The sequence below is a fragment of the Corapipo altera genome, unplaced genomic scaffold (genome assembly GCF_003945725.1).
Source record: "Corapipo altera isolate COAL_440 unplaced genomic scaffold, ASM394572v1 68, whole genome shotgun sequence".
NCBI lineage: Eukaryota > Metazoa > Chordata > Aves > Passeriformes > Pipridae > Corapipo > Corapipo altera.
This window is the reverse complement of record NW_020884919.1, coordinates 3,990,613-4,013,873: the sequence shown is the minus strand read 5'-3', so window position 1 is coordinate 4,013,873 and position 23,261 is coordinate 3,990,613. Positions and strand designations below refer to the sequence as shown.

Here is a 23,261-nt window from a genome sequence, read left to right as displayed (position 1 = left end):
ATACTTTTTCCTAAGTCCTGAATTGCATTCAGCCAAAATAAATGTTATTCTGATGTGGCCATTTTTTTTAATGAGTGCAGGTGTCTAATTTTTACAATTCTCTTAAAAGCCGTGATATTATAAAACTATTGGAATGAGTATCCATCCTCATTACAAGTTTTGATTAATAAGAAGGATTTTTATAGTATAAAAAAGATGTACTTAACACCGTTGCCTGCCTTCCTCTCTGCAGAGTGTATCTTCTCTCGCTGAAGGTCATTTTCTTTGGAAGGTACATGCGGTAGATGCAGAATCTTAAAATGTATTGTATAAAAATGTGAGGCTTCATCACCATCTGTTACAAGTTTACAACTTGTTCCAGGGATCTGGGGAAACATATATCTTGCAAAAGATAGAAAATTTATTTTCAGAATAAGGCTGGGTGAACCCATTGTCACTGCCATATACTGGAGTCTCAGAACAAGAGAACCCATGAAAAATAAAAAGATACTTAGAGTGTTATCCGCAAAGGAAAAAAGCTATTTTAATTCCACCATTGTTACCTGGTTTTATAGTGAAAGGTGCAATAAAACTACCCTGGAGTTTCAAACTCAGGGAAATTCATGCTTTAATTATACAGCAAAGAGAGCACTGGGATATTATTACTCCCAGAATCACTGGCAGGAAGTCAGAGACTGAAACAAATTGGAGATTGTTCGGTAGGGGGAGATAGTAGCATTGGGTTTTTTTCGAGAGAGGCTGGATAAAGAAAGGGGAGAAATGTGTGAAGTGACTATTAATAGAGGAGGAATTGTGAGGAGAAATTCAGAACATGAAAAGGAAAGGCAGAGATTAGATTGTAAAAATGCCACACCATGGAGAACATGCCTAAAGGACTGCTTGGTTACGATCTCAGCACAGGTTCTCCAAAAGATGCGTTAGATATTTCATAGACGTTTTGTGGTATCTGACCACTCCTCCCAGGAGAAGTGAGGCCAGAGGTTTTTGCACTGCTGAACTGTAATAGAAAAATACAAGAAACATAGTTAGATGTTTACTGTCTGTGTGATTATCAAAAAAATATTCATATTAGAAACTAAACGTATCACTGTTCCTTCAAAGGAGTTCATCCTTACGAGAATTGCATTGTTGTTCTTGTGTTTCCTTCAAACTTGCTGTGACTTAGAGAAGTCTACCCCTTTTAGTTAGTCTAACATGTAAATAGAAGCTAATCATATGGCATGAGATAAAAATTTCACTTTATCACTATATTTATGAGTTTATATTTGATACGCGGGTTTTTTTCTATTATCATTTTCTTGGATTAAGATGCTTGCATTTACTCACATTCTATTTACCCAAAGTGTTGTTTTTACTAAGTTCTGGCATAAACTATCTCAGGACAGCAGTAATTTATGTGAAGCTAAGTCCAATGTTTATGCAAGCTTCTGATGACATTTTATACCGGGGTTGGTATTAGGAAGCAGTATGTGGAGGTGCCAAGTCTCCCGGCATGGCTGAGACTCAACAGATCTGAAGCCCTCCTCTTAATGGCCAGATATGCCTCCAGCCAAGATACTCAACTGCAGAGTCATGGGAAATACTTATGTACCAATTATGGGAAAGGCACATTTAATGAAAACTGTATGTTTACTTTCATAGTCTTAGTAAGATGGCCTAGATACTCGGTACAGCTGGCATATTGGCTGGGCTAGAAAAGCTTTTTTTCCTATTTAGAAAATATATCATCTACATACTGTAACTGTACCAAAAATGTTACTTGCGTGCTTCGCTTAAGATAAAGGATTATTAGGAAAAAAAGACCTTAGGAGACCATCCCTAAATGTTACTTACAAAACATTCATACTTCACTGAACGGTTGTGTTCTTAGTTATCAGCTCATGGATTTCATTATTATTCACCTACCGATTTTCTATTTGTTTTTCTGATTTTTAAAGCATTATCACTGTGCACAGAAAGAAAGTCTAGCAGGAATCTGAATAAACCATATTAATTAGTACATTTTCCTGTGTAGACGAGGTTACACACAATAGCCAACTGTAGCAATATTCTCCCACAGAATAAAAATGTGGAGGTTGGCATTAACCATTGGCAAGATTTCCTGTTTAGTTACACTATTTTAAAATGAATATCAAAAGGATATTTATTCTGCTACTATTCTGCTCTAACTTAGATCAGATTTTGGTCATTTATCCCTGACTTTGCTTCTTCACCATTTCAGGACAGGAGTGCTTTATAAGGTCTGCTCTAAAAAGCTCATACCATAATACATATTTATCTATTCAACAAGGATTCACTTGTAAATGTGAAAAAAAATGGAGTGAGTTCCATTTTTTTCAACCTCCTTTGGTATTTTTAGTTATTGAAGTAGGACCAAGAAGCAGAAGGTCTTTCTCCATTTTCTCAGCCATCTTGCAGAGCTGACAGTGGAGTTTAACAAAAAGAGGCAATAGAAAAGTGCCTGTTCCTGGAAATTTGAAAGGCAATTGTCACATTTTTATTTTTATTTTTTTTAAGCAAGCTCATTTTTTTCCCTTCATTCTTCCTGTACTTATGAATTACTGATAATAATTACTGAATTATTCATTCATAATTTTTGATGAACTTCTAGCCCCAATTATTAAGCTATCCAGACCTGTACCACTGAAGTCAACAGTATCTTGGCCAAGAGTGTTGTAGCCTTGGTATCTCATGCAACATCCTAAATAGAAAAATCTCTCATATCTTTGGTGTAACCTAGTGAGGCTGAGAGAATTATTCTGTACCATACAGCAATCAAGTTGGAGTAATAGAGTGGATACTCAAAAATCTCCAGCATTTCTTCATTTTCTACTTTCTCAGGGATTTCAAGGGAAAATTTTTCCTGGAAGAGCATATTCCTTGGTTTTTCAATGTCTTTTGATTTTCCATCCTTACTTACCTTGGGTAGACCTCAGGCTTTTCTGGGGTTATCTGTTGACCTGACTTTTTCAGTCTGTATTCCTGTATTTCATTCAGTATTCAATCTACTTTTTCTTCTCCCTGGGAAGCATCTGACAGGTAGCACCAACCCTGAGCTGAGCAGTACAGCGAGGAAAGCCTGGGACAATCCTCCCAGTGCACTATAACTCACATGCTGAGCACTTCTGCCAAGGGTGGGGCCCATTGCAAGACATTTTGGTGTTTCTAGGCCAGATATTCTTCCCAGTCATTTCTGGAGTCGCCTATTTATTTTGTTATCCATGACCCTTTAAAAGTCTTGGCTGTCTCTTTTTTTGCCTTTTTTTTTTTTTTTTTTAATATGTGAACGGCATGAGTAGAACGCATTAAAAAAAATTAAAATGTCAGTCTGTGTTGTACCTAAACAACGTGCCATCCAGAACTTCTCATAGTAGTGTTTTATCGTGTGAAAACAGTCTGATACTAAACTCTTTTCCAGGGAAGATCATTTGTCTGTGTGTCTAATGACAGAGTAAATGAACACCCTGAGCAGTCTGTATCCGAAACGTATTGAGGGTATCCAGTGTGGTTTAGGATTTGTAAAGAAATACATCCCTAATGCTCCAGGGACATATAATTTAACTTTCATCTCTCTTTTGAAACATCCTTCATTTTCTCCCTCCATTCCCAAATCCAAGTTAGTGCTCTCAAATCAACCTAAATGACTTGAAAAATGACACTGCAGCCAGCAAAGCTGATGATTGCAGGTACCGTTCCCATTCAGAGCTGGACGTTGCAGACACTGTTTTCTGTTGCTTTTCTTGGAGCACAGGATGCTCTGACAGGAACGATACACAAAATTACATATTTGATTCAATGCCTAAAAGCCACCCTGGGATCCATAACCTTGCTTAAAGATTTAAGAAAGACCTTTAGTCCACTTCTGAGAAGGTTCTTAGCTTAGAAAACTTTATCTTTCAACTTTACTTCTTAGCAGCTGTTATGTTTTTTTGCTGTCGTTTGTTTGACAGGATCCAGTTATAGGTTCCGATGTCTGTTTAAAGAAACAGGGAGGTTGTTGGCTTTAAAATTCCCTTACTGCTTGTGTGTTCAACATTTTCCCAGGCTTTTCTACATAGTTTGCCAAGTAAAGGGACTGACCTTTTGTAGCAAACACTTTTTCATTTCTAAATGCTCACTTTGATTTTTGTCCCATTTTATGCTCATTCCAAACTGTTTACAACCCACTAAAAATGACTGTGAATTATATGTTTGTGTAATGGATTCCTTTTGTGGTCAGAGTGGAATGTTTACTTTGAACAATTAGTTATCTTTGGGCAGATTATAGTGACCTGAAAAAAGAATGGCTAAAATTATTATAGTACCTTAACTATTTCCTTTTGTTATCTTCTCTGTTTGTCCAATGTATTATTTACTGGGTTTCATTGCTCTGAGCCCCAGTGAACAAATCATGTTAAATAAGAACAGTGACAAAAAAACTCCTGAGTATGGGCTTTTGCCTTGGGGGGGAGTTGATCTGCTGAGGTAGGACCAGTGAGACTTCAGAAGGGACCTTTAGGCACTTAAAGACTGGGTGTACAATATTTAAGAAGATATGGTTTTGCAAGAGTTTTTAAGTGCTTGCTCTCAAAAATTCAGATTTCTCATAGGCTTCCAAATTTTGACACCCCAAAGCACCTAAAACCAATACTCAGTTTGTCTTTAATTAATTTAATGTCCTTAGCTGTGCTTTGATTGTGCATAAGATCATTGCAGACATGCAGACACACAGTCTCATACTGCAGAATATTCAGTGTTTAAGGAAGAAAATGCCTTTATGGCAAAGATAAAGTACCTTATGGGATGTATAAAAGAAATACAGTCATCCCAATGGAGAGAAATGAAGATAAAAATGGTATTTTAAACTACCTCACCTCCCAAATGCCATGCTGCCCTGTGACAGAAGGTTGTGTCCCTTTCATCAGTTTTATCTCTTAATCTAAAAGCTAAAGTGCAGCTAAAAGCACTTTAAAACCTATTTATAATAAAAAAAAAAAAAGAAAAAAGAAAGTGATATTTCATTACCTTCTAAATCATATATCGCTTAAAAGGTAGTCAGTATTCTGGTAGAGTGTTTACACAGAGGAGAGTTCACTTATCTCAAGGAGTTAAGCAAAGAGGAAATGAGTTTTAAGAAATATAAAGTATTGTGAATATATTTATATAGCTAGGAAAAATATGAGTTTTTAAAACAGTCTAATGCAATCTCATTTTCTAATAGAGGAAAACAGAGCAGAAAAATTTTAAAAGAAAAAAATCCCAAACACCTCCTAAAGCTGATGACTCCCATGCTTGGATCATTCTCTTTGGTATGGTGTAGTTAGTGGATTATAAAACAGGATGGCAGAATGTGCAGCCAAGGTACGGATTAATAACCACTGTATAAAATCCCTGGAAGCTTACAGAATTGTTTAGATGGGAAAAGACCTCTAAGATCATTGAGTCCAACCATTAACTCAGCACTGCCAAGCCCACCATTAAACCATGTCCCCAGGTGCCACATCTGCACAGCTTTTAAACCCCTCCAGGGATGAGGACTCCACCACCCATCTCCATCCCTATATGCATTATAGTACTCCTCAGTATCAGATCTGTGTTCAGCAACATGCTCCTCAGGGTTGCAATTAACTTAAGCAATTTCCATCTATTTGGTTCTCAAAAATAATTCATTCCCATTCCTAAGGACCTGAGGGAGGAGGCAGGAAAGTACAGGGTAGTTCTGCCAGAGTATGTTCACCACCATCTTGGGGCTCCCAGTAAATGCACGGTGTTCCTGGGCTACTCCCAGCACGGTTCGACCAAACCCACCAGCCAGTGGCATAAAGGATTTGTTCTGGCAGGGCTTCCTTGAGAAGAAGGGAAACCTCAGGAGACCGACCTACCCTGTGCCATTTTATATTTCTGTCTGAGTGCAGGATTATTCTCCAACAGCACTTGGCCACTGAACAACCACTGAAATGTATTTTATTTATGTTTTCCCTCTGTCGTATCTTTCTGTCCTCAAAGCAAGAAATTCTTCATGAATAGCAGTTTGTTTCCTACAAGCTCATTCACTGATCTTCATTACTTATTTTCCTCTGGAAATGTATTTTCCAAGCTCTTTTTTGATTCTCCTAGGCCTACACATACTTCCTTGCTTACTCTGATGTAATTTTACATACTGTTTCCAGTGGCTTTAGAATTCAGTACCCTGAAAGTACAGAGATCATGTTGCTCCACCAAATGATCTGAGCTCCCAGTTCTGCTAATTTTGTACTGTTCATTCTTTCCCACTTTGGGATAATCTATTATGCTTGGATCCAGGCACGCACTAAAAGCTAATACTTCCATGAAGAATGTGCAATTTGTACTGTTTAGCTTGTGATGAGATTCCTGAAGTCTTTTATGATTCTATCTTGTTCCAAGGAGGCTTCTGCTCTCAACCTTTATATGCACTGAATGTAAAAGAAAAGAAAAAAAAGGAAACAAACTGATAGAAAAAAAATTACACACACACAAAAATATCCAGCAGTTCAGCAGATAAAGCCTTTTTCAGGGAATTCTAATGGGCTGAAGAAATCTGTTTCTGGGGGCATTGAACTATGTTTACTTTAAAGTGGTCAACGAGCATAAACTCAAACATACAGATGAATACAACATAAAACAACAAAGTTCTGAGAAAAGCCCTTGAAAAAGTTTGTGATTTAAAATGTTTGGGGTTTTTTTTTTTTTTTAAATTCTTCTTTTGAGTAGAAATTAAGAGCGGTTGAATTCAGTGCGAACATGTTGGCAAGCTTTCCTCAACCATTTCTGTCTTCAGGCTCAGGCAATCCCGCTATAGCCACCTTTCTTAGAGTAAGAGCCAGTTAATAGTGTTGTGCAAGGTCCAAGTCAGAGTTGGCTCTGAAGGGTATTCACTCTGGGGCCTCTGTGTCTGCTAGAAAGCCACATTCTGAGTTAGAAAAAATATCAAGAAGTGTCAACAGGAAATATCACGGAAGGGCATACAAGACAAATTAGAGAAAAGGAGACAACAGAAAAAAAAAAAAAATCCAACTGAAAAAAAAAAAAGGAATAAAAGCTTTGCAATGGCAAGACACAAAAGAGAATAAATATATAATTATTTAAAAATCAGAAAACAGAGACTCTAAGTTAGTTAGAAGAAGAAAAAGCCATAAAACAGGCGGGCATTTGAAGCAGTTGTTGTCTTTGTCATAGTTACCTGATACCTGGTTCATTGATTAATCTGTTCCAGAGAAATGTATCCATTTCCATGAAAAAAAAAAAGGGGGGGATTTGTATTTTAAGCCATGCCAGTAACAACAAGCAGACACTCGGTGTGCACCAGAGTAACATTTACAGTGCCTGGGCCAAATTCATGCCTTGTGTAATTTTATTGCTTTTACTGGAATTACACCAGAGATGAGTTTGGCCTTTTGCCTTTTTCTAGCATTGTATAATATATCTATTTGTGAACATGTAGAAGAAAACAGGGCATTTTGTCTTCTGAATTTTCCATAAAATCTTGTTCAATAGGCTTAATAAATAAAACAAACCACTTAACCTACGAAATAAAAAAGAATCAAACAATGTTTTCTAGATATTAAAATAATGTTAATACACTTTGTAAATCAAGTAGTTGACACTTGTACGCGCTGAAACAAAAAGTCTAGAGAAATTTAAAGCCAGCTCACTGTGTGTGTTGCTTGCTCTGTGCCAAAGAGAGAATGAAGGTCCTGACATACCCCCTGGTAAGAGGTAGATTCAGGGAAGCTCACACATGAGGGCATCCACCTCCTAGCCATGAAAAAGGTAAAGAGACAGAGACAAAAATCTTCTCTTTTCCTCCTGAATAAGGCAAGGCTGTGAGGCTCTATGCCCTAGTACAGCACACACACAGGCAAGGAGGTGGCAGGATTTCCACTGCAAACCCCATTTAGTCAGACTTTACAGTTCAACCATTAATAGAACACTTTGGGCTAACACTTGACAAAATGAGTCTTAGCCTGGAGGATATGTTCACTCACACACACACACACACACACACACACACTAAGTCCAACAAGTTTCTTTAAAGGAAAAAAAAAGAGGTGTAGTTTCAGATTCTTTCAATATCTCTGTTGCTTAAATATAAAGTTATATTTTTAAAATAAAGTTATGAAGGCGTAATTTGACAATGCAAACTGATCATTTTTCCTGTGGGAAAAAAAAAACAAGTTACTACAACTGCACGACAATTTTTTTCAAAAAAAGTTTTACAGCAAGAAAAGAAAACACACTAAAAAAGAAGTTTTGCTGTCTGTATGCAACACTGTGGGGTCAGTTTAAAAAAAAACAAACCCTCTCCTTTTTTTTTTTCTACCTGCAATTTAAGAGAGCAAATAACTGCAGTTGTATTTTATTACTTCAATTATTTGCTGTAGCAGCTTGTGTTACATCAATGTTTTAACCGTATAATACTGCAGACTAATGGGATTGATACCTAAGTGAGAGAAATTGTACCAACAGGAGGAAGGCACAGGGCAAAGGAGGGCAGCTTAAAAAGGAGGCTTTGTGTCAAGGCTTTCCCTTCTTTAAGAGATTTTTTAGCTTGTTTTGCTCCTCTGAAATTATAAAACTGATTTTGTTTGCAATCTAGTAACCGAATTGTCCCTAAACTGGCTCCTGCATGATAAAGCCCCAAGGAACTAACAAGTAATTCAAAGGTCTCCAGTTGTATATTCACTCAGCAAGATTGTTTTATTACAACCAGGATCCACATGGATCATGGATGTAATTATATAGCAAACTGACTTCTTTTTGTCTTTGCTCAAACAATGCTCCCTGGTTTGGGAGGAATGACATATATGTAAATGAGAGCAAAATGTGAGCATTTGGTTTCATAACACAACAGAACCATACCTCTTGGATCCTGAGCTGCTCCAACCAGCCTGATCCAGCTCTCTCGTGATTCCTTCATGCACTCTTTTTTTGGTGTCAGAGGTGATGCATTTCAAATCACTGAAATTTCATGAGAAAATTCATGAGAAACAGATATTGCTATCAGAAACTGCTTTCTCATGCTTATTCTGCTTTGTAATGAATATAGGCTATTTCTTCCTATAATTTCTGCTTTATTGATACAAGCCTCTGTCCATCAAGACAAATGGAGACTTCTCTTTAAGGATCTGAACAGGTGTTTTCTGTGGTCAATAGTTGTTCCTTACAGCTGAGGAAATGGCTCAGTGTTTTGTTGTTTTAGGGCCTTCAGCTTTATACATTTGCAAAAAGATGTAAACACACAAATTTTCTCTCAGGGTTTAAAAACAAAAAACAGGAACTTGTTCAGTTGCCCAGATTATGAGTTGCTTACAGGTGATACTGTGGCTCTCAACATTACCATGCAGCCCTCCAAACCAAGGAAGGGTAAGGTGATGGGTCTTCTCTGAGATGAGTTCACTCAGAAGATTAGAAAGTCCTCAAAAGACAAGGGCTATTCCATGCCCCTTTTCTCCACCTCCCCAGGAAAAATTCCCCCCAAAATTTCAAACCATATGTTCCGATTTGTCAGCCCTGAGCTGACATGGTGTTACGTGACATAACGCGCCAAAGTAGCTGCCACCAACTGGCTTTCCCGTGCCAGCAGCAACCACACAATGGTGTTGGAGGTACCACAGCTTTTTGTTTACTTAGAAATGAAATAATTTTGATGAGTGTATGGTATCAGTTAGCAAGTGTTGAGTTCTTCATGGTGATACTGCTCATGTCGACTTAAATGGAAAACGGATCAGCTTAGAAATCTTTAATGAGAAAAGTTCCTGAGTGTACTTGTAGTGATGCCCTGTGGAGCCACTAGAACTAAAAATCTGTCAGCATACTTGGTAGAAACTTTGTTTCATGGTTCTCTAACTCATATGATTGAGATTAAAGTGAACAAAATCTTGGCACATAGTTTGGCAGGAGAGAAGCATTCCTATGTTTGTGTGTGTGAGACAGAGACAAAGAGAGGGGGAAATTTAGCAGCCACTCATTTGGTGTTAAATTATCAGGTGTTACATATTTTTAATAAACCTTAGTAGAAAGATAAGATACATCCTTCTCTACTGAAAACTGCTTTCACTTAGCCTATAAACTTAACTTTGAACAAGCTGACCACTGAAAACAAAATCATTCAAATTCTCCAGCCCAAATAAACTGCAAGACAGACTTGAATCCAAACAGGAAGGTGGAAGGTGCTGGAAGGGTGCTCTTTAAGCAGGCAGGTTTTCCTACTTTACCACTAAACCAGAGGAGTTCACAAAACATTTTATTCAATGCCCTGATCCATGACCTGCAGGACTGTCCTCGCAGCAGTGGTTGATCTCTGGTCATAACCAGCACTGATCCAGTGACAGAGCTTTGTGCACAGGAGCACTTCTACCATCACAATATTTTTTGAAAATTTGCAAAGCCTCATGATATATGGATGTTTGAAGAGTATCTGAATTTGCACACTAGAAATGGTTCACAATAGTGCCTTTTATTATCTGTATTTCAGTTGCATTTTTGTATTCTGATACAGCATACATTAAAAACACAAAGTCCACAGCTTACAGTAAATTTCTGCTAGAATCTTTGCAAGTGTCTTGGATGTCTCTATAGTAGATGTTATTAATAATTATGGGAATTTTCACCAAGGAAGGAAATTAGATATGGAAAACCCTGTATGCCAATTTTGTCTTTCCAAGCCCTCAGAATACCAGAGGGTCTATGTGAACCCTAGTAAAAGGGATGAGATTGAATTTCTACCTTCCTTACATCATTCCAGGTCACAGTCAGCATTAAGATACAAAGACAATGATTCAAATCAAAATTCTTCCTGTAGCTTCAAATCTTAAAACAATTATCTTCCATGAAAATATCGAATGATACTCATATTTATGCTTTTACTTAAGCCAAAATTCAGCTAACAGATATCCAGTGCATTTTATTGCCAGCAACTAAGGTTTTTCTTATGAGAAGTCAATATTATGTCTCAGTTATGTTTGTTTTATTATTTGTATTTCATTGAGATTTTTTTAATTTGCATATTTCAAAATAAGAAGCAATTTGTTCCTTTTCAGACTATACTTGAACAACCTCTTTTGGGGAGTCCCTGAGCAATTCACATGCAAGTTTTTAGTGTAGCATATCATGGTATACATGTCAAACCATGGCATGAAAATTAAGCAATTGCTCCTGTCAAAGCAATGAAGGATATACTAGTCTCCTAAGTTTTAGTACTTATCACTCTGAAATCCAGTTCAGGATTTTCATGGTTTCTGTAGATACCTTGAGTACACCATTTGCTGAATGTTTCTTTAGTAATGGTTCAGATTTTGCCCAAAATAAATGGAGGAAAAAAAAAAAAAACTTTTAAGCTACTAAACCTGTTTGGGGGAAGAAAACATAGTGGAAATGACAGAGGAAAAAAATATAACTGCAGATTCCTGCGGCTAAGATGGTAAAATAAAGTGGAAAAATATGTAAGTGCAATAGTTTTTTGTCCTATTAAAATTAATGTCTCTGTTGTTTCACATAGTACTGCTTAATGTCACTGTTTCATAACACCAAATATGAATTTTGCAAAAACAAGAGAATTTTACTCACTTATTAGACTGGAGATTCATCACACAAAAGAATGAGTAAGGGCATTCACTGGAATCCTATGGTTTTCATCATTACTGTGTTTTTAAATGTGTGCAATGTACACCAGGAAAAATACTACTGAAGTGAAAGTCATCTATGTATGCACATACACACACACACCTTTGTATTATCCCATTTTTATGTTAGGCAGATATACCATGCTGAGAATTCAGTAAGTTGGTGTTAAATAGCTGTGTTATACTTATCTCCCAAGAGAGCCCCTGGGTTTTCCACACAGCCATGGACTGTAACACCCAAAGGTGTCTGATAGTGTGCCTTAGGCTAAAGAATCTAATTTTCAAATGTTTTCTCCCACTTGAAGATAAAAAGTAAATGCAAAGATAGATACCTACAATGCAATATGAGTAAGCAAAGACCTTAGCCAGCTCCACATTAGAGCCCCAACTCTGTTTTTGGAGCAGGGTTGTGCACATTCCTATATTAGAAACCCAGAATAGAGCTGGTTTCATTTCTAACTGCAAGACACAGATCCAGCCTTCTGTGTTATGCAACAAAACAAGTGCTACCAAGTGCCTTGCTGGTATTTCTTTAATGATTTTTGAATTATAACAGTTAAACTCTGCGTTGACATCCCTCCCCAGTGATGCTTAGAAGCTGGAGGACGTCCCCACAGGTGGTCAGGTAGGACCTTGTGGTAGGACCTTTCTCCTCAGGAGAAAACCTTGAGACATTTAAGGTGAGCAGAGCATAGTGTCAGTTTAGAAAGGAATGGATCTGCCATAGAGAGGAGTGTTGGGTCTATCTGGACTGTTCAACTATATCTAAAACAAAAATATTATGGAAGAAAGAGTCTCGTGGCTTTCAATTTTTGATCCTATATATCCCTATTCTATATCTTAAACTTTCTATCCCAATAGCTATCATTAAAATAAATAAATAAATAAATAAATAAATAAATAAATAGATCTATCTCTTTGGCAACCAAAGGTGCTACAGTCCAGAAAATGGAAACTCCTTACCCATTTCGGCTGAAGATTATGTTTGCCCACATGTTCTTCCACTTCCAACTGTTCAAAGTCCAACAAGCAGTGGTACTAGTCAGGATGGGGAGGTGACATTACTGAGGTCTAATTTAATGTCTCACTGTTGTGAAAGACGGGAGAAGATTTGTCCCTACTGTGCACTAAATTGTCTTTAAAATCAGCATTGGGAACAAGGGATGTTTTCAGAATTGTATCTGTCCCTCAGCTTTTAACCACAGTTCCTACTGGTGTCAGTGGACCTGACTGGAAGTCCTATAGAGTCCTACAAGGAGAGTGGGACCCCCCAAAGTGCAATTTCCTTCAGTGTTCTGATGTTGCTCAAAAAACACAGGCGTGATGTTGGTGATGATGGATCCCCAAATGAAGCACAGTTCAACCAAAGTGGGAGGATTTAGCAAAATGCATAAATTTCTTGCCTGCTACTGTCTGTAACAGGCAGAGCCTCACAGTGAGCCTAAGTTACAGCTGGCTTTTGCTGGAACAGTTTATGCTCTTGACCCTCCTGGGTTGTATAGCCAATAGGGAGTTGTCAGGCTACATGTGTTTTTAAACTTCTTTCAGCTAAGTCAGAAATCCAAAAGCAAAATACAGCTCTCAGCAGTATCATGTGGAGTTGTGACACTCCCTGGAGGGCTCGGGGTCCATAAACCAATGAATGGATTACAATGAGGCATAAATGTAGTATTTTCATCCATGACAGATATAATCTTTAGCCTGTATTTTTCATGTTACTTAACTCTTTCATAACGTAATGTGTGACAGAAAATGTCTTATAATGCACATTGCAGTAAATATCAGTCAAGTATGCTTTATTGCTGAGCTCTACATGTTTCCAGAAGTTAACAGGCACAGCTGGGATATAAGAAATGGCAATGTTGTATACATTTCTTGAACATACAAAATACCTTGGCTCTCTTCTCCCCCACCCTCCACATTACATCCCCAGCTGTTCTGATCATGTCACACAGTGGATGAGTTTTTCCATCGTCAGCTTCTCCTAAAATGATAACCTTTATTCAGGCTTTCATCCTCCCCAAAAATAGACTGTATTATCCACATTGTCATCACATGCAAATTAGACTATCAGAGCATATATTTTGTGGCACAGAATAATAGAAATGGAAGGTGGCAAACAGCCGGTTGGTAGCTGTACCTGGCAGAAAATAGTGCAGGTAACATCCATTGATTTTCCTACAAAAGACTCAAATCCCTCCTGTCAATCAACAAAGTGTGTTCTGGCCCCAATATCAAAGAGGTAAGAATTGGAATCTGCAGATCTCTGGAGGCTTGAAGCTGTTTGTATCCCAGGAGATTTGCTGGTGAAGGACCATTCAGCTTTCAAAGATTCTCAGTACTCCCAACAGACCTCTATAAAACCACAAAATTGTTTGGATTGGAAAGGAGCTTACAGATCATTTTGTTCCAACCTCCCTGCCACAGGCAGGGACACCTTCCACTAGACCAGGTTACTCCAAGCCTGGTCCAACCTGGCCTTGAACACTTCCAGGGATGGGGCATCCACAAATTATCTGGGCAACCAATTCCAGTGCCTCAACACCCTTGATTACTCTTGGTTAAGGATGAAAAAAATGCACCTTATAAAGTAGCAGAGAACCAGAGACATCTTATTTTATTTCAGATGAATTAAGTATTGGTCAGAATGGACCTTCAAACCTGTATGTGAGAAGCAGTAACTGCAGCAGATGAGAGAGAATAGAAGCGGTGAAGGAGGTATTACACGAGAAAATAAACAAGCAAACAAAAAAGAAATAAACATTCCCAAAATTAAATACTAATGTGGTTCAGAGAGAGAATGGCTACTTTCAAACATTTGATAATTTCAGATATTATAATGTGTTGCATAAAGGAAGACAATGTTATTTCCTTTTAAACTGCCATGCCATTTAAACCAGCAAGCTGGTATGTGTACTGGAGGTCCGTATTTGATAGGGATTTTTTCCCCTTTAGCATAAACCCTGTTGATTTAAAAAGTGAACAAAGATGAACCAAGTGGTAAATGTATTCATGTAATCATTTTCATTAATAAGCTGTTATAAATAATAGAGGGAAGGTTTTAAGTGTATAATTCTCTGTCGCACAATTGAGATTTTTCCACATCTTCAGCAGTAAGTTAATTAGAATCACCTGCATTTTCTTGGGCGGACACCAAATGGATTGCAAACAAAAACAGATTAAAATAGCTGTAGCTCATGGCATACAGATGACAAGATTCACAAAGAGGACAATCAGGCAATGAAAACCTCCTCTTTTTCAAACATTTTTAAAGGAAATTCAGCTCTTGTGAGTCGCTGTAAAAAGACGTTTGTAAGTGTTTCGCTGAAAGACTAGAATGGCTTTGTTTCTGATCCCATGATGAGTGAAAGAAATGTTTAAGAAAGATCACTTTACAGAGAGATTCAGACTGAAATGTGATGACTGTGATTCAAGCCAAGCCAAAAATTACAGCTCAGAATTAAAGGGGATGGACGTGGCTTGGGAATCCATTTTCCCACATTCCTGAATCTCAATCATCCCAGCCAATGTTTAAAAGAAAATACAGTGGAAAGCGATGAGGTCACTTTGTTTAGCTGCAAGAAGTGGGACCAGCAGAATGGTAAAAGTATATATTGGAGGTAACGGCAAAATTACAGTGAGCACGCTGCGCTCATTCAAAACAAATAGTTTGAAAGCTTGGTTTTGCTTCTTGTTACAGGCAGCCTTCTGAGTTAGTCTTGTTGTTCCTGGGGCTTTTAAACCATAAACTTCTTGAATGTCAAAGCACAGTACAATAGAGACGAAGAGGAAGGCATAGCAAGCTTGATTTGGGCATTAAACAGCAGCCCCGCGTAGCAGTGAACTGTGTGCTCATTTAAATTACACTTGCTTTGTACTGTCGCTGCCCTTATTTATTTGTATATAAATATCTAAGTGGAAATTCTACCATCAAGTGATGTGAAACAGAATATAGTATATCATCCATCATATTCACTTGTTACTTATTCTCAGTATGTAATGCTCATATTCAGTGTTGTAATTGCTTCCATTAAACAGTTTCTACAGGGTCTTGAAAACAATAAGATCTCAGTCAAGCTTTTCTCCTTTCATTGCATCTTGGAGTTATTACTGCAAGAAAAAATGAGATTCTCTTTTTATGTAGGAATGCCCCCATCTTCTTGATATTATTGCAGTCAAACATAGAATTATTTCTTGTTAGATAATTTCCTAAAGAGATTCACCAAACCTCATGTCAGACACCTCCAACAGAGCCATTTCATAGCCTGTTAAGAACCAGTACAATTTTTCCTCTCCTTTCTTTCCCCCCCTGTCTCTGCCTTTACTAAATTCTAAAGCAGTGTTGGATTTCTACTGGTCTGAGAATAAAGAAAATCTTGTTCATGATACCTTGAATTCAGGCTTGTCTGTCACAGGTCCTTCAGCTGGGCAGTGCTGGTTGGGAGTCTTCAAATCACACGAGATGTAGTAATGGAGAGGAAATTTCTCCATCCTCTCTTTACTATCAAGCAATGATATTTAATGTTTCATGTTACTTCCTTTGCAACCAAGTACAGTGCTCTACTAGAAATCCTATTTGTAGCCCATGAAGAAGTTCAATGTCTTCCCTCCTTCTTTGATACTCTTTTATAATTCAAGGTATCGTATTAGTCCTCTTTGTTGTAGCACTGAGCTCAGAGATCATGTTCAGCTACTTATTTAAAATAAACCTCAAGTCCTTTATATCCTACATCCAGAGTACACCGTGTACCCTGTGTTTCTCCATACAAAACCTTGTTTTGCCAAACTGTGGCCATTTAGGGCAGTAGTTCAGCTCTTCTGTAACTTTACCTGTCCTTATCATCATTTAATATCTCCCTGATCTCTGTGTCATCTGCATATTTTGCCAAGAGAATTTTTTTTTCTCATTGTCCGTCTCTGATAGAGGTATTAGATGGCACCGGACTGAGAGCTCCAGTCTCGAGAGCCAGTTATGACCTTGCTAACTGATATCTCCCATTAACTACCACATTTTGAGGTCTGTCATTGAGCCAGTTTTTAATCCATATATGCCCAGTTAATTCTATAAAATGCAAGTGCTTTAATCCAAATGTCATGTGGTACTAAGTCAAAAGCCACACGGAAGGCCAAACATACTATTTCAACACCATTGTCTTCATCAACTAGACCTGTCAAAAATTCAGTCCTATGAAAAAATGAAACAATTTTTCTAAACAAAGCCCTGATTTCCATGAGACTATGCTGGTTGAGATTAATGATATTTTGCTATGAATTATTTGTTCAGAGTGTCCTGAATTAATAATTTAAGTAGACTGTCTGTGACTGAGGTCAGTCTAGCCAGCCTCCAAGAGCATCCCTCTTACTGTTTTTACAATATCAGAATAACTCTTTAGCTTAGTCACTTCCAAATATTTCTCTATATTTTATTTGCAAATGAGCGACACAAGTATATCATGGGCACCAGTGTAAACAGATCCTTTTTACATCAGTGGTTATGGTTTTGTCCTTCAGATTGACTTCCAATATCATCCACTGTTTGGTCTCCCAAGTTTGTTTATCCTCTGTCTGTTAGAACTATTTAACATGACATTTGCATGGCACCCACTTCCATAGTAGCAAACTACCTTCCCATGTCAAGGACCTATTTTCATACCAGATGTTTGTTGGGATGTCGTTTTAAGCCTTAAAATGTGATCCTTTGCTGGGAGGAGTACAAGAAGGGGTAGTTCTGGCAATCAAAGCAGCAGTTTTGTTCCAGCAGAGCAGAGCCAATCCCGGTGTTGGCCTCCAGCGCCGCTCTGGGAGCTTCAGGGCATGTTCAGCCCCACCCATCGCCACACCAAAAAGCAGGACAGAGATGTCAGCAACACTGTCTGTGCTGTAACTCAAATTTACTTCATTGTTCTCATCATCTTCACCTCTGATTTCCATGGCCTCAGACAAAAATGTTATTTTCGCATCCGCATTCACCTGAAAATCTCTGGGTATATTTTATCACTCGATACAAACACAGTATTTTTAATATCAAATTTTAACATGTCAGGTTTATTCTTTGCTGCTTTTCATGATATTCCTTCTCCTGGCATCCAATACTTATCCTTTTGTAAATTTTTATTTTTGTTGCACATTTTTTTGTGTTTTTCTCATCATATTATCTTGACATGGGTATATTTGCTGCATTCACTCACTTCTGCTACTTTGAACGACTTCTTGACTCACTTTTGTGCCCTTAGTAAACCTTAAAAAAAATTGTTTATAAATCAGATATTTATGGTAAAATGTATATGAAAACACGAGGAAAGAATTATAGTTTTAGGGAGAACATACCCTGATAATGACCTCTTAAATATTTGTAAAGATAGCCCTGGGCATCTGAGCCCACAAAATAGTTTATAATACAACAGCTTGATTACATAATGATACTTTAGTTTTAAAACGTATGATCTTTCTGTTTATGGGAAGGCATAATAGGCTCCTTTGAAATACAATAGTTTTGCCCTGAACATAACTGATTTTAAATGAAAGGACTAACTAAAGAATGCCTTTCTTCAAGTTTGTACTTCACTTTGTTGTTGAATCCAGCACGATGGTTTCTCTTACAAAACAGGCCTGGGGACCACACCTATTTCAGGATACATTAATTGTGAAAGTTCCGTGGGTTTCAGTGCAGGAAGTTACCTAGTACTGTTTAAAATGGTGTGTTTTAAATCCTAAGTCTTGTTAAAAACCAGAGAAATTTCTGTATACCACCATCCCCCCTCTCCCCACACATAGAGAACTTCTTTTTTATATTCATTTGAAGATATTGTCAAATATGGATTAAGATTAGACAGAATAAATGTGATTTGGGAGAGGGGTTTGTTCTATGTGAGAGAAAAGAATTAGTGAGAATGTTTAATTCCCAACAGCTCATAAATCACCAGGACAATTTCAACCAATGTCAAAATCTAATATTTTAAAACATTTCTTTCAATAAATATATCACCTAAACTGTAATCTTCTCCTGTGTTTTTAATATTTCTCTGCAACACCTGGTTCCAGCTCAAACTGCTACTAGGTCTGACACTGACCTGCATTCATGGTTACTTCCATTTTGGGTAGAAATAAGAGTGTAAGAAATGTTTTTAATAAATGTTCTTCTACCATCTTCTGTGCAGTGCAGAGGGTCCATAACATTCGTTATTGTACGTGAATCTCAACCAAGACTGACTTCTGTTCCCTTTCAACTTTCTCATCAGGAGTACCTGTTTAATTTTTTAAGATAAAATAATTAAAATTTGCTATGGTTTGGCAGCTGAACTGAAGTATTCTTGAGAAAGTTCTTTTCCTACATTTCTTACACCAGTACAAACTATAGGGTGGAAATACTGAAGTCATTATCATGGTTTTGCCTATAATTTCTAATTGTGGGTCCATCCTGTTCTCAGGTTCCTCATTAAAACAAACAGAAACAGAGTTGGAGACTGGAATATAAAGCAAATAAAATACTCGTTCTCCTTTAGGGCAAAATCCAGTGATCCTTCCCTGATAAACATCCCTACAAAACACAAGAAGGTCACTCTACAGTGAACTAAAGTTGACTATATTACAATGAAGGGGATTTTTTCTGAAATGTTCTTTACCACTATACTTAAACTCCAGCACCAGATAGGAAACACTGCAAGGCTTTTGTTTCATCTTGTTCCCTAAGTATTTATAGCCTGCTGTGAAGAAACACTGACAGCAGTGCAGTGATGTTTTATTCTTGATAGAGGTGCCCTTAAAAGTAAATTTGCTTTGAAAATTGTTCATAGAATCAGTATATTAGAACTATAAAGATATATTTTTCTCCCTCTTTCTCTCTTTTTCTCCTTTATGCCTAGTTGGATTTCCAAAATAAGTTGTGAACAATCCAGCTAAGATAACGTGGTCGTGAAAAAGATGTCCAAATCCACCAATTTGGTGGTTTGGCTTAACTTTCAAAGTTCTTGGAGCAGAAAGTTGATGGCACGTGAACACTATAATTGGCTTGATATTCTTGGATTTTATTTTTTTTATTTTTTTTTAATCTCTGCCATATTGGATAGTGCCCAAATGAAATGCTAATCAGACCTCATTTCTGGACCAAAATAACCATATAACAATAGTAATGCACTTGTATACTCCATGTTGCAAGATGTAATATCCACCAGTTTACAACATAACTTGTCATTCTCACTTGATTTAGATGATTTATGCAGGTTCCAAATTGATGCTCTTAATGTGAGATTATTTCACCCAAAGTGACATGGATTGCTTTCACTTATATATATGCAATAAAGTTAAGAACTGAATTGAGCTGCATCCAAATCAAAATTAACATTCTGTTTGGGGGCTTGTCTGTTTCTTACTTTACTTTATTTTTCTCTTTTAATTTCTGGTTTAGTCTTCAATTTACATGATGCAATTCTTAATCCCCTACCACAAGAGTCCCACAGTCCTATGCTGGGAATTACTCTTTCTCTCTCACTCTCCCCTCACTAAAACAGAATTAGACTCTTCAGATTTAGGATAGAATTGCATTACTTAAACATTTTAGTAATTTCCATTTCCTCATATGTTATACATCCAGCAGATGGATAATTTCCAAGTTTTCTTGATTACCAGATCCTTTTTAATTTCTCTTAAATAAACTTTTTCTTTATCCCTCTGTAACCAAAGGGGAGATCTTCCTGAAATGAATCATCACTCTCCGTATTATGTTGCAGGACACCCACAGGTGCAGGGTAGAAATCTGATAAAACACTCAGATAAGCAGTGCAGAATTATTATTAATAACCAGATAAGGGAATTATTATTAATTTTTAAAACAGATTATTTAATGCAAACCAAAACAGGATGTTGCTAGCTAGGAAGGACATAAAATAAAAACTGTATTTTGTCGAGAAGGAAAACAAACATGCAAACAAACAAAATGCTTTAGTTGTTTTCAGGTTTCATCAAAAGGAAAAGTATATCTTTTAAAATGTTTTAAGATCAGTGAGAAATACCTGCAAGCAGTTGAGTCCACTGGCCATGGCACTTATGTACCAGGGCATGATGCAAGACTCAATAAGGACTTGAAGCTCAGCTTCTTCTTCTTTAATTGTTATTGCAATAGGGCTTCTGGGCTTTTGGACTTATTATCACTCTTCCCTACAGTTTCAGATTTCCTTTTTGCCCCACCCCAACTTGGTAAAATATTCCCCCTAGGTACATTGTCGGGAAATATTTCCTGAAAATTTTTGGTTTTGACAAATTAGCATTTTCCAAGAGAAAGGCTTTCTCTGAAATTGCTTGCCAAAAGCTAATTAAAACTTGTGTTCCAAGGGATAAGTAGCCTTAAAAAAAAATTTGGTTTGTGTAGATTCTCTTGGCTTCTTACGTACTTGCAAGTTTTAAATGTGAAATGACAATGTGCAGTTTAGTGGGTTTGATTTTTGAGCATGCAGATCGGGTCATTATTGTACAACAGCTAATTCTCCTGGAAAAGGAGAGCAGTTCCCATGTGCTTTGAAATGCTACAGCTATGCAACCGGGGCTGGAAGTGCTATTTTAAACACTCATATCAGCAGAGCTTGCTGTAGGAGATAATATGTCACAAAAGGGAGTATGACATCTAGTTTCACCTAGAAGATAAACCTTGAGTAGATATGCAGGGAGAAACAAGACTGTCGGGTTGTCCTTGAAAAGAATGGCCTATATTAATGAAGAAATGTACTCCAGGGCATATGCTATTTGGGATACTTAATTTCATCTTCAAACCTGTCTGATCCGCTATGAAGAATATAGTGGAGAAACTGTAGTTGTGTGTAGTCTCAAGCACGTCATGATTTCAGGGTGGGCACCTCACCACTTTATTTTCAGAAAGGTCACAGCCTCAAAAATTCATGTCTGAAAAACCCAGACTCCAGACAGAGAAGTTTCCCCGGCACTATCAATACTGACACCCCCGTTTCAGCAGGGCTGGCGCGGCGTCCTGCCCTTCCCAAACAGCCCTTCTCGATGAGCTCGAGAGCTAATTACCTCTTCCTTTCCTGTCACACTCAAACCCCCCTTGCAGAACCATATTCTGCTGACAGAATTACAAGATAATTATAGCTAGGTGTTTTGTATTCACTTAAGTTAATCTACCACTTTTATTTCTCGTTGTTGCTTTAATCAGGCAGGAGGCACTTCAGTTGTTGTCAGGTGGATTATTTTTCAGTCGTTCTCTACGCTGCTCTCCTTCATACTTGTGAGGGTGCTTCTGGCTTCCTGACAGACGTACAAAGAAAAATACTTCTATGATCTAAAATGAAATATGTGTTTCTCTTTCAGGTCTAGATGTTGATGGAATATACAGAGTTAGCGGCAATCTGGCAACAATACAAAAGTTACGATTTGTTGTCAATCAGGGTAAGTGATTCCTCCACCCTGGTAATGTTTTGTTTAGTACTTAACTGTCTCAGATGACAGTATTTCAGGATCTGCTATACATTAGTGGCATAGAATGATGAGCTGTGTTTTGGAAAAGAGAGGAAAGGGAAGGTAGAAAGATATTGCACAGAGGGAAATGTCAGCTAGGAGAGAGGAAAAAGAGCAGAGTAAGCAGAGGAAAATAGTAGTTAAACTGGAGATGAAAAAACAAACAACAAACAAATCTAAAAATACAGGAGGAAATGGTGACATGAAATAAGGTGGCAAAAAGCAAAGCATATGTAGAAACCAAATAATCAAAGTGAGGGGGAAAGAAAATGATTAAAAGGAAAAATAGCAGATTGTTTGGATGTTGAAAGTTAAACAAAACCAAAAGTAGAACAGGGATCCAAAGGAAACCGGCAAAAGAGAAGAAGGTGCTGAAAAGAACTTAAAATAAATACTAAAAGTGGAGTACTGGCTCTGCCAAAGTAGGTGGAAGATTTACCACTGATTTTGAATAAGAAAAGATTTGACCCTAGAAAATGAGAAGAGGGATGATGAATATTTTGGGGACCTGTTAACCAGAATTAGAACCATCCTGTACATATTTACTGAATGCATTTCCACAGAGTCTGTGTATGATGAACATATTTCCACAAATGTAATAGCACGTTTTTCACCCATGTGGCCTAAACAAATCTAACATTGATCAATAGGTACTGTTATAAGTGTGGAAGCTGATGCTGGAAGTTAATTAGGATGAATGACAAATACAGTCATCTCTCCAAATGGTTTACTACTCCTAGCAAAGACTAACTCTCCCCACATTTAAAAGCTTAGCAAATATCATCAGTGATAGTGAACTTGATGATACTACTAAGCAAGAATATAAAATTCTCAGAAATTAGGAAAAATATAAAATCTTAAATTGCATTAGACTTTTGAATTAATCAAGTATAAATGTGAGGCTGCTTCAACATTTTGTCCTACATTTTATTTTTTTTTTTTTATAAGTTACCTGGAGACTATTACCAGAACTGCTAAATATTGTGTATTCTGTGTGGAGGTGATAGGTGGTGGAGAACAGCTTCCTCAATTAGCTTTGCACTATACATAAACTAAGACTTTTGACTCAAATATTCTCGTGAAATTGAGAGATAGGAGACATGCAAAAATATTCCCACCTTCAAGCCTCCATTTACATCTCTAGGGAAAGTTTCAGGGGAGTAGTAGGTGTTTGCC

The 23,261-nt window shown here is 37.3% G+C and overlaps 1 protein-coding gene across 1 annotated transcript in view; it reads left to right on the top strand.

The window, feature by feature from the left end:
- ARHGAP15 (Rho GTPase activating protein 15) overlaps positions 1-23,261 on the top strand; it is a 330,910-nt gene that overhangs the window by 201,429 nt on the left and 106,220 nt on the right. The window contains exon 11 of the mRNA XM_027656307.1: positions 21,939-22,016. Within this exon, the coding sequence (XP_027512108.1) occupies positions 21,939-22,016 (78 nt within the window). The remainder of the gene's footprint in view (positions 1-21,938; positions 22,017-23,261) is intronic.